A 13,126-nucleotide genomic window follows, 5' to 3' on the forward strand; every position below is an offset into this window, starting at 1 on the left:
TGGATTTTTGAGCTTATTTATGTCCAACATTTTTTGCTGTATAAATCCCATTTCCTTGATTTCAGAACTCCCCTGAACATTTTCTAGAAACCATGAGAAACCTTGGCTTTAAGCATAACTGGCAAAAGTGCACCATTAGATCTATCCCCTTGGAGAAAAATGATTCACTTTTTAAAAGTGGAATCTGCCATGGTGGGTGCGCCAATAGATGCTATCACTCTCCAGTAGCCAGGCTTCACTTCTCAATGGCTCCTTTAATGAAGTAGATAATGATCAACATGGTTAAACAGAAGCATAATGCATTTGTTCTGAATACTGGCAAAAATACATTTCTTGCTGGAGTCTAAAATCTCATGGCGGAAACCACCCCGTTCACTGACAGGTGACGTCATTCATGCCACATGGTATACAAATCCATATGCTATCAGTGCAAGAGACCTAAATTATTTTCTGGGAATCTGTATGGTTGCTTAACAAATGCTATAATGCAGCAACGATTTTCAACACAAAATGTCAAATATACTAATATGTGTTTGTTTCCGGATCTTGCGTATTTCGTGTTGTAACTGTTCATGATACCTAATTATTTTCAGGGCACTTTCCTTTTTTCCCCTCAAAGAAATGCTCGACAAAAATAACCATGTTTATAACATGCTAAATTTTTATCATCTTTATTTTTTTCAAAAGAGTATGAGACAGTCTATGGATAACCCTGCAGGAGTCAAAAGCCTGTGGCAGGTTTTAGAGAATCATCTGCTGCCTCCTGAGCTGGGAGGATTTGTAGGACAGAGCTCAGGAAGTTGCCATGGCTTGGGGGCAAAGCAGGCTTTTGCAGATAAACCTTAAGTCTCAGATTCTACCTTTTGGAGCCAGATATCATTTTGTGGATTAATTAATACTTGTGAGGGTTTTGAGGATGAAAGACATTGTAAGCATACAGTGTTTTCTTATTTTAAAACAAAGGACAGCCACTTTGGGGGAATAATTCTATTGATCAGGCTATGCTTTCCTTAAATCGCAAAAAAAAAAAAAAAAAAAAAAATTTCCCAAAAGCTCTTCAGGCTTTCAAAATTTTACTTTAGTAAGATAAAATAACATTCCCCTGGATCTTCAAGTTGGTAGTGTGTTAATAACAAGTTATATAATTTAATGACTTCAATAGAAATAGTCTCCTGGGTTGTTGTTGTTTCCTGTGCCCTTCCTTTATTAACGTCCTGTATTTGTTGGGGCCATCCCTGTGCTAGGTGCTATGCTAAATTTAGAGTATGCAGTGATATGCTAAATAGTCATGTCCTTTTCTCCAGGAACTTTCAATCTAGGAATGAAGAGAAGCTTAATCAAGTAAAGGAAGGCATCATTCTTTAAATGCAAATCACAAAACGTGCTATGGCAGCAGAAAAATACATTTCTATGAAACAGGGGCTAGCCTACCCTGGATTAAGTAGTCATAAAAGCATTCTTTGAAAGGAGCATTTAAATTGAGATTGCAGGATACATAGGGTTTGTCAAGAAAGAACTTGAAGAGGAGACTGTGAAGCCGAGGAACAGCAAGTGAACGGCAAGTGCAAAGGTCTAGAGATCAGAACAAAGTTAGTCCATCTTAAAAAACTACAGGACTGTCATACAGGCTCGAATGTAGTGAACAAGGGAAGTGGGTTGGGGGTGCAGAGAGAGGGAGGCAGTACTCAGATGATGAAGGGCCTTGAGGTGATGGTAAGGAGATTAGAAGCCATTAAAAGGCAGAAATAGGTTACAATAACATCTCCCATCCACATTTGAATTTCATTTAACTCTAGAGTAGAGAAAAAGAACACACACACCACCACCAACAAAGGCTATTAACATTGAGCAATGCTTTCTTCCTTACTGCCCAGACCAAAATTAGGTTATAACAAAACAATTGAATTACGCTAATAAATTGCCCAGACAGGAACCGGGAAGGCCATTCCTTTCTGAATTCCAATGACAGGCAAAGAAAGAGCAACGTATTTAAATCAAGGACACAAAGAAATATAATTTAGGGAAGGAGAAAGAAATGGAGGATGAGGAAGGAGAGGAGGGATACAGGAAAACCCCCCAGAATACTGAAGAAAACTCTTGAGACACAAAGATGTACCCTCATCATCAGCCAGTTTGCCAAACAGAACCCGGCCTTGTTTGGTGGAGGCCAAATGAAACACACTGGTTACAAGATGAAAGGCTCAGGAAAAAAGCCACGGGAGTTCTTAAACATCCAATAGCAGCTTTTGCAAGATGACATTTTGATGAGTTAGGGGTAAATAAATCAGAGACATGTGGGTAAAATTTCCCTTGAAATACACAGGGGTTTAAAATGATGGGGAAAAGCATTTGGCAAAGCATAATATGTGCTTTGCCAAACCCAGCATTTGAAAAACGTTTCAAGACATTCAGCAGAACCCCCAAGCCCTACGTGTTCTCTCTTCCTCCGAGAAAGTAAGAGGGGCAGGATGTGCACAAAAGCGTTGCACAACATATATACTAATAGGTGTAAATAAGTTGCAATGGGCAAACCATGCCTAACTCTGAGACCTGAAATCAAGACCAGCCTCTCTGAGAAGGCTTGGTTGCTCTTTCCAGACACCGCTCGTGTATGACAGAGAATCATTTTTCTTCGTTTTTCTTCTCCTCTCCTCTTCATGTAATCACTGGATCCAACTTGAATTTTGGTTTACCACTCTTTAAAAGTATATACACAGTAAATTATGTATTTATGTTAGGCCAAAACACCATATTTCATTCTTGAGCTATATGTAAAGTAGTTCTAAAATTAAGCATTTAACTTTAAAAAAAAATTAGAGCTTTATGTGATATACAGATAAGCTGGATTTTTAAGGTGATTTCCCCCGCTCTGCTTTTGTTTCCATGGCTAATGGTTTGTGTCCACAGCAAGTCCATAAACACGGTCAGCCTATCTGATATTGCAATAAAGCTAGAGTCAATATAGAAATAACTGGAGACTGAGAAGAAAAATGCAGGCAGTGAGTCCCACAGAAGAGAGTGGTGCAACCTGAAAACCATGTCACCAGAAGGAAAGCCAATGGAGATAGGTAGGATGGGTATATATAGCATGGTGATTATGGTTAATAATATTGAAGTGTATACTGGAAATTTGCTAAAAGAGTAGATCACAGGTGCTCTCACCATAAGAAATACCTGAAAAGGTAACTATGTGAGGAGATGGATATGTCGATTAACTTGACTATAGTAATTATCATTTCACTGTGTATATTAAAACATCCTGTCGTACACTTTATTTTTTGTAAGATTTTTTAAATTTATTTTTGCAAAAGACAGAGGGAGTGAGAGAGAGAATGAGTGAGGGGAGGGGCAGAGGGAGAAGCAGACTCCCCTGAGCTGGGAGCTTGATGCGATACTTGATCCCAGGACCCCAGGATCATGATCTGAGCCAAAGGCAGGTGCTTAACCGACTGAGCCAGCCAGGTGCCCATCTCGTACACTGTATATAAATACAATTTTAAAAAATTAAAAATTAAGTAAAAAAATAAAACCAATAGAAAGAAGAAATACCTATTTCTGCAGATAGTGGAAAGTGAAGAAAAGATTAAGAAAAAAAAAAAAAGAAGCAGCATTTGGGGGTAAAATGATACAACCAGATGTGTACTTGTTAGTAGAAGTCATCCAAACAAACAATATTGTCCGCAAAGCACTGAAATCTATAAAAAGTTCAGAAAGAACGTGGCAGGTACCTTACTATTAGATTGAAAAGTAAGTAAAAACTAAATCTGTTTGAGAATTCTAGTGGCACAGGGTTGTGGTTATAAAGAGATGATGCAGAGCTTTCTCAGAGGGAGGTCAGTCAGTCATACAGAAAGTTTCACAGGGCAGCACTACTTTAAAAGGCACACTTCAGTTCAGGAATGGGGCCTGCCTCAGCTTTGTGAAGCTAGAAAGGTTTCATTTCTCAATGATCAGGATCCCTGGGAACTATCTCCTAGTAGCCAAATTTGTAAGAAGCTGATATAGAAACAAGAGCTCTGACGTATAAATGTATAATGGGAGATGTACTGATACTGACTACTTAAGTCACCCATGTTATATATATCAGAGGACCTCAGAAGCTGAATTAGGAGTCAGAGGGTTGCCAATATTTTTTTTTATTGTTCTTTGTGTTTACAAAGAACAAAGAGTCAAAGAACAATAATCTCAGTACATCGACAGAGCAAATACCGTAAAGCATAAAGGCTGTGTGATTCTGGTGTTAAAAGTCAATCCCTTCTCAAAAAAAAAAAAAAGGTCAATCCCTTCTCATCAAAATTTGGGGGAAGTCTTAGGTTCAGTTCATTTCTATTCATAAAGATGCATTTGAGCAGAATTCTTGTGGTGGCCTGGTGTAGATGAGAGCTTGTTCTTTTCGACCGGACTTCTTTTATCTGAGAACAACATGAAGCCTTCACATAATAAATTGTGGTGTCTGTACTTACGGTTACAGGCTGGTCTTTCTTCCACGATTGTTACCATTAATCAAAGGTTGTCTTCTGCACTCCTGCCTTGTCTATAGCCTCCAACTTAGGTTGATAAACAGGTGCTATCTGGGTATCCCAGTGCCATTCATTCTTCTCATCTATATCTCAGCACAGTTGTGTCTGCTGAGTACTTCTTCAATGCTAGCAGACTGGCTGGCATCCAATCTGGACAAATTGCTGATCTTCCCTGCCACTTAACATTAAATAGGGCTTCTAAGGGACATTGGACAAATAGCTCAAGAAACCAGATTCAGCATCTAAGAATTGGTTGACAATTTTTTTAAATATACAAGTCCAGGGAGTGCCTGTACTTTAAAAAACTTCCAGTTGGCTCAGAACTTGGCCTATAGTATCCTAAATTTAGACATAAAGCTATACATAATTTTGTAAATTACTAGAGATAAGACCATATGAGCCTTAAATGACCAATATATTCAACTCTAATTTAAAGATTATTGTCTCTTCAAACCGTGGGATCAACATAAAGTAGGAATAAATAGAATAATTAATCTGGAACCGTATATATAAATCCATAAACAAAATACATAGCAATCTTCTACTTGTTCTAATACTTCTTTGAGCTCCCATGAACCTTCCAGGATAACTGATTTCTAGTGCTTGAAACATGGTGAGTTATTTTGAAGTATCATGAAAAGAAATAATAAAGTAATTAAATCTACCTCATGGAACTCTTGCTTGCCGGCAGAGGACTTAAAATAGTGCAATACTTTCAGTGTAGGAAAACTGGTTAGAATTTTCTATTCCAGGACAGCAGCTGGCCTGAGTCGCTGAGACGAGTAGAAGGGAGTATGGTAGCCAGTCCTCAAAAGAAAGGAACACGAGTATTTTGAATGTGAGCTCACAAGCATATAGCTTCGATAAGATTAAGCGTGTCCTATTAATCTTTGCAGTCCCATTGTGAGCAGAGCAGCTGGTATTTAAGGGGAAGAGGATGTTACTAACTGAAAATATGTTGAAAGAATGAATGAGTGTACATGATGTATGGAAGAGGTAATTGAGGGAAAAAATGTATACCTAATCCCAGAAATGGGATCATGTGCATGATAATTGTACATGTATGTAACTACATGTCACTACATGTAGATACATAAACATGTATGGTAGTAGTAAGTGTGGTAAGAATATATCGTAGGAGGATTATTAGCTGTCTCTAATGACCTAAAAGGCAGCTTGGACTTTGGAAGATGATATAGGAGAAGAAAATTGTTATTCACCTCTTCCTCTTTGCTTTTTCTGGGGCCTCTCTGGGTTTATGCCTGGAAATTCTACTGCATTGACCCAAGACCATGAGAACTGGTTTGGCCTGGTTAATGACAATAATGTCACACTAACAGAACCTTAGCATGAGAAATTGCGCCCCTGGCCTCAACCTCAGTATCCTGAAAAGATCCAGGAGTGTCTGAAAAATCATCTCTTACATATGCAAGGAGAGAGAATTTTAAAGTATGCATCTCAAGCTGCTTGTGTTGGTTTCTCTCTGAAAGAATATTAGGGTTTTTTTTCCTTTTGAATTTCTTTTCCCTTTTTAAAGAAATGTCCATAAATAATACATTCCAGGCACTAAATATTCACCCAGTGGCCTTTTAGTGAGTTTTTTTTTTTTTTTTTGGAGAAAAAGACAATATTCTTAGTTGAGAATGCATGCATTGATTTTTATGATGGGTTGAAAAGTTTTGTAGCTTTTTGGTAGGTAAACTCAGACTTTTGGTAACTATTTTATTATCATCAGAAGAAAGCTTTAATAAAACAATAAATTTTGTCTATGGTTACACAATAAAATTTCTCAATATACATTACTAAAGAAAGGGAACATCTCTGTGATGCTAATTGCCACTGAAAACACTTTTCTTCCAAACATTTGTAGAAACCAGTGATGCCCAGAGTTCAACACTAAACTTATTACATGGGTTTCAGGGGGTGGACAAACAAAATTTTCTGGTGATGAGAAAAAAAGGACAGTATATATAGAAAAAAGGTGGGAGGGATCCCTGGGTGGCGCAGCGGTTTGGCGCCTGCCTTTGGCCCAGGGCGCGATCCTGGAGACCCGGGATCGAATCCCACATCGGGCTCCCGGTGCATGGAGCCTGCTTCTCCCTCCGCCTGTGTCTCTGCCTCTCTCTCTCTCTCTGTGACTATCATAAATAAATAAAAAATAAAAAATAAAAAAAAAATAAAAAAAAAGGTGGGAAAAACAAATAAACGGATGCATCCAAGTATAAAAATACACCATTGAACATCATGATTCTAAAAATTATCCAAGAGACCTTTGTAAACTCGTTTATACTGTAGAACATGCTGAAGTAGAAGAAATTTTCTGGAAATGTAGATATGTGAAAAACTGCTATGCATCATTATTAGTATCTTCATCACTATTTATTAAAAATGTATTCATCAAATTGATTTTAAAGGCAAATACTGTGCTACGTATTAGGAATATAATAATGAACAAACCAGAAAAAATCTCACCTACCTCATAGTGAGCCTTGTAAATAGCCAATTCATTAACTGGTGAAATTTTAGTGGTTTGGGACAACTCATTTATCCCCAAATATCTCTGCCTCTCACCTGTCATAAGCAGATTGTTTTTTTTTTTTTTTTTTTTTTGGCTTTTTCAGTTTTCTGTAAAGATTTTTAAGGGCCACCTGGGTGGCTCAGTAGTTGAGCATCTGCCTTTGGCTCAGGTCGTGATCCCGGGGTCCTGGAATGGAGTCCCACATCAGGCTTCCCACAAGGAGCCTGCTTCTCTCTCTGCCTTTGTTTCTGCCTCTGCCTTCAAAAAAAAAAAAAAAAAAAGATTTAGAAAAATTAAGATAGTCACTCATTCATCATTCACTAATTTGTTTAAACAATATTTATAATTGTGATTATTGGTGTGAGCAAGTACTGTAGGTGCTGGGAACCCGGATGTGAAATGTAGAACCAGCACAGGTGCAGGTACAACCACATACACTAGTCCCTCTTATCAGCAGTTTCGCTTTCCATGTTTTCAGTTACCCAGGGTCCATCACAGTCTGGGAGTAGATGATCCTCCTTCCAACATATCTTTAGAAGGTCAATAGTAGCCTAATGCTATGTCACAAGGCCTACATCATTCACCTCATTCATCTCCTCATGTAGGCATTTTATCATCTCACATCATCACCAGAAGAAGGGTGAGTGAAGTATAGTAGGATATTTTGAGAGAGAGAAACCACATTCATTCAATTTTTACCACAGTATATTATTGTAATAATTATTTCAATTTATTATTAGCTATTGTTGTTAATCTCTTAGTGTCTAATTTATAAAATAAATTTTATCTCAGGAACCTATGTATAAGAAAGAACATAGTATATGTACAGTTTGGTACCATCCATGGTTTCTGTCATCCACTGGGGGTCTTGTGGTCTTGGTATTCTCTGCAGATAAGGGACACTATTGTAAATGGATAAAGTGACCCAATAAGTGCCAGGATAGTGATAATGGCAGAATGAAAATGGGGATTTGTGATAGGGGCACCTAAAAGAGATTGCAGAGGAATCTCGGAAGGACCTTCTAACAATAGACAAATCACATCAAATCTACTTTAGGAGTTTATGGGATGTAGACATGATGGGGTGGAGTATTATAGTCCGGGGGAAAGCATATAGGGCAGAATTGAGGGAATGTGGTCCTTTGATATTAGGCAGGTGATTTCTAAAAGCTTTTAGCATTTAGTGCAAGGGGAAGGTTGAGGGCAATTCATCTAGAGTGAAAAAATAGAACACAGGGTAAGGAATTTAGATAAAGGTGTGTGGGAAAGACAGGGGAAAGTGGCAATAGGGTCCTTGGAAATTGAAACATCTATTAAAGACTTTGCTGGGAGTCACCATTTGCATTGTATATTTATTTATCCTAGAACTCCTCTGTGAAGTTATCACAAATTGTTGAATCTCCTTTAAGAAACTTGCAGTTGCATTAGGAATGAAAGCCAATAAATGATAATTTATAGCTTATAAATATATAAAGAAATTATAAGTAAATAAATAGGCTAGAATATTTCCCTCTGCTATCACTATGACCAGCGTTATTTTTAATATAATTACAGTTTTCCAATAAAACACTACATTTTATATTGTTGCACGTAATAGGAAAGGAAGCAAACCCATATTATGGAAGAAGATAACAAAATAACACCTACTATAGTGTTTCTTGGTGACTGAACGAAATGAATGAACTATCACTGTTTTAAATGCCTTTCATGGTTCAACTGGCTCAGTTACTTGGTTCCACTGAATTCTTTCTACTTCCTGGCCTCAGCAGATACACGAGGAGGTGCAGATTAGGAGCAAAAAGGAAGAACTTTTCTAAGGTTGATCAACCTTAAAATTAAGAAAAGCGTTAAATTTATTTTTGTTTTGCCATTTTAATCAGTTTTATAAGCAAAGTGACTTCAGTGCTCAGAAAGAAAAGTGAGTAAAGGTGTATCACCGTCTAACAAATCATCCACATTACTCTTTGTAATCTTTCTTTTGGATATTTAACGGCTTGTAATGACAATGATCTTGCAGGCACTTCCCATAAGCTATATATGCATTATTAATGAAGTTCTGTGACTGGAAACTTCCATCACTGCAATGACTATTGGAAAGCATAGGTTCATTCAAAATAATAATGCATAGGGTTTGTCACAGTTTTAACTTATGTATTCTTTTTGCAGATGGTTGAAAAAGAAGGTTATCTTCAGAAAGCTAAAATTGCAGATGGTGGAAAGAAACTAAGGTAATAAAAGTTCCTTAATTCCCTTGTCCATAACTACGATAGTTCTCCATCTCCTCAACTTATGTCACTGCTGTTGTTTGGAAAAGAAGGCCCTATGATACAAGACCACAAAATTTCCCTCTGCTATTACTGTGATCAACGTTATTTTTAATATAATCATAGTTTTCCGGTAAAGCACGACATTCTATATTGTTGCATATCATATTAAATGAGGTGCTTCTTGTCCTCCCAGAACTTGAAATCTTTAAAAAAATGCAAATAAGTAAGATAATGGGTCTTGATTTTTGAAATTAGCAGATCAAGGGATGTGTGCTCTCATTTTGCAGTCTGTAAAAATCTCCCTATAGTACATTGGCAGCATAATTTTTGAAGATTGGGGAGTTTGAAATACATTTGCTGCTCAGATAAAAATCATTTGAGAAAAATAAAAGGCAAATAAAATCATCTGTTAGATAAAAAGTTGAACTTGCCGCGTTTGGAGATGAAATGAACGCAGAGTTGGTAAGAGAAATTAGAAAAAAGAAAGTACGAATTCCTCATGTAACAGCAACAGGAAAAAACTCGAAGGCAAAAATGAGGTTGATAGAAGGGTAAGAAAGATACTAGACATTCTCTATGGATGAGATACTTAGAAATAATCATTTCCATTTTAGGATGTTTCCTATTTCTCATATACGTACTATTATTTACTTAGCTTTGTGCTAGGTGATACGCAAGCTACAAAGATGTGTAGAAAGTGCTCAGATTGGGAGACAAGGCATTTACTTATGACTGTGTTATTAACAGTTAAAACCATAAAGGATGAATGTACTAATTAGCTACACAATGGGACACTTGTTAATTGTTTAATGCAATTCATTACTGGAATGGCACTCTAGCCAACAATAGGCCATAAAGTATGCTTTTGTTTGCTGCCTGTAATGGAATATGTATATATTTGTTTAAAAGAAGTAAAACTGAAGAAAACAATTATCCATAATTCTGCTGCTTAAGAGAGCTATTTCAACTTTAAAGAATAAGTTCTGTGTTTGACTGATATTGTGTTTTATTGTGGAATAGTAAGCAGGGCCTTGAACCCCCTTCTACACTGTTTTTGTGTAGTGACCCTGCAGCCACACTCCCGTGAAGGGTCCAGGAGAAACATGAACAGGACAGAAGGTCAAATGCAAGGCTGCTGTAAGAGACTGGACTGGTCCCCACCCCATTGGACAATCTGGCTCAGGGAGTTGGACTCTGAAAGGGCGACAGAAGGATTTTTTGACTTTGGCTAACCCAGCCTAGTGTCCTCCTTTTCCTTGGACCTCATCACCAATTACACCAGCTCAAGGAATTAGCACCAAGGGTGGAGCAAGGACTCTTCCCAGGATGAATAAGTCAAGACTCTCTCTTACCTTACCAGTCACGTGCACACAAAGTCTAAAGAGGGACAGAAAAGGACCCAAGGACTTGTCTAAGTTATCACTTCTACTTTCACTGGGTCTTGGGACAGGAGAGGAGGTGAGAGCTTCAATCTTCCCCTCAAGCCTCATGCATGGAAGAGGAGGAGATACTGAAAGGAATTTCAGAAAATAAAGATGATTCCCCACCAAAATGGTTTTGCCCATAAATCATCCTTATAATTTTTTTTTCCTGGAAGGTGGTGTCAAGAAAAAGCTGAGGAGCAGAACAAGGCCCTTTCCCCAACTAACTCACACAAAGTACATTTTTAGGCAGTTTCAATCTGTGTGTACACCATTTTGTATTTGTTTCATTAGCCGTTACTTTAATCAGTTTGCAAATCATTTTTGTGCTCTAGTTTAAATTCATATAAACATTAGTTTGCACCCTGTTTTATTGTAATTTCAATCAGCTTGCATACAATTATCCATTCTTTCACCTTTTCTCACTTAAAGTTATATACATTTTAGTTTCCTTTTTTTTTTTTAATATCAGGTGCACAGAATTGAGTTGATTTTACTGTTCAGTGTGTGGCCTTGCATTATCATCATTCTGGGCAAAACTCCTAGCTGGTTTTATTTTATTCTCAGTTTCTAATACTCAGTTCAATCCCCTGTAGAATGTATGTTCATCAAATCCACTCTCCATGTATTAATGTGGTTATGCGTGTGGGCATTCTAGTAAATAGTGTGTAGTTGTGTGTAGGTGAACGTGTCCTAAATTGCATCAGTCCTTCTGTGTTATAACTTCATTCTGTTTCTTTTTTTTTTTTTATTTTTTTTTTTATTTTTTTATTTTTTTTTTTTTTCATTCTGTTTCTTATTACTTTTATTAAGTGTTAGTGTTTGGACATGCATCTGTGTCTATATATTTAAAGTAGGTTTGTTTCTTCCAACTGCTGCCCATTTTGCCATTGTGTACATACACCAAGTTTTACTTCATCTGTCCGCACTGGACCCCTAATTGTCCCGAACTCCTTCCATCTCCTAAACAACGTTGCAATAAGCCATACATATACGTCTGCCTATGCACCTGTTAGGTATTCCCTCTGGGGCATATACTCAGGAATGAAGGATTCCTTGGAGGTAAGATTCACACATTTATAAATCCACTGAATCCTGCTGCCAGACTTCCTCTGAATGAGTGCACCACTTCATACTCCCGCAAAGCGGAAGGGAGCATGTCCCTCCATCATCTCATCACACAGCATTATATAATTCTCAATTTTGCAAGTTGATGGCGAGAAAATGTCACTACAGTATTGCATGTTACGTTTATTTTTATTCCTCTCATTGATATTTCGGTTGAGCATCACTTCATCCATGTAAAGTTAGTTAGGTTTTGCATTCTGAGAATTGCCTAGATACCAACTTTGACTATTTTCTATTGATTGTCTCACTTTATTTTTGAGAGAAGTGTTAATATAATTGAGATAATTGAGATAATACCTTGTCAACTTTAAACTTTGTAAATATCTCCTCGAGGTCTCTCACTATTTACCTTGATGATGAAAGTCCTCAATACCTAAAATCTTTAACTTTGATCCATATTGTCTCATAATTGTACTCTTCATTGTTTTGGGTTTTTAAAAATAAACACTTTGCAATTTGAACACTGTAGATTAATCACCATGTTTAATAACATATAATATCCCACCAGGTTGATGGCACTGTAATATATCAAATCATTCCTACACTCCTCTCTTGTTTGAATTTTAAGCTGATTCCAGTCTTATACTAAAACAGTTGTAATTACAGCAAAAGTCCTATGCTTGTTAATGTGTCTTTTATTTTTGAAGATAGATGCTAAGCCTGGAATACTTGATTAAATCACATAACTTTTTTTTTTTAATGTTATGTATTGCCATATTGCTTGTCCACGGAGGAGGCATGTTTTTGTAGCTAGCAACAAAATGGTCGGTTTAATCATAACCTTTTCATCCCATTCAAAATTTAGTTAACTATTAAATAATATATCATAGTTGCTATAGTTTGTATTTCTAATATAAATGTCTTTTGATTGCCTTTTGCCCACTTATCAAGGCACTTTATATCTGTTATACATTTTAATGAGTTAATAAGCAGTATTGCTAAATGCTTATTCCGTCAAGTACTTAGCTAAAGCCTTCACCAATAATACCGAAATGATATTCTAACATAGGCTATATTATTATTTTACTTTCAATTTTACAAATGGAGAGAATTGATCCCTTGTATTAACCTCTCCTTTCTCTCAAACCTTGTTGTATATACATTTTGTATCAGATTTTAGCCCTGAAATAGGTTAGTTTTTACTCTCTTGCTAGAAGTTCTTTAGAGACCGGAAGCAAAAACTATCCTTTGATTTCATACCATTAACAGTACCAAGGGCTTCAATTATCACTTGGCAAACATTATTTTATTACTCTCTATAAAGCTTTCTAT

General features: G+C 36.8%; 1 protein-coding gene across 1 annotated transcript in view; it reads left to right on the forward strand.

Moving 5' to 3' along the window:
- The window catches only part of ARHGAP15 (Rho GTPase activating protein 15), a 610,515-nt gene that overhangs the window by 86,119 nt on the left and 511,270 nt on the right, over positions 1-13,126 (forward strand). The window contains exon 4 of the mRNA XM_041739999.1: positions 9,205-9,266. Within this exon, the coding sequence (XP_041595933.1) occupies positions 9,205-9,266 (62 nt within the window). The remainder of the gene's footprint in view (positions 1-9,204; positions 9,267-13,126) is intronic.

This window comes from Vulpes lagopus, chromosome 24, assembly GCF_018345385.1.
Source record: "Vulpes lagopus strain Blue_001 chromosome 24, ASM1834538v1, whole genome shotgun sequence".
Classification (NCBI taxonomy): Eukaryota; Metazoa; Chordata; class Mammalia; order Carnivora; family Canidae; genus Vulpes; species Vulpes lagopus.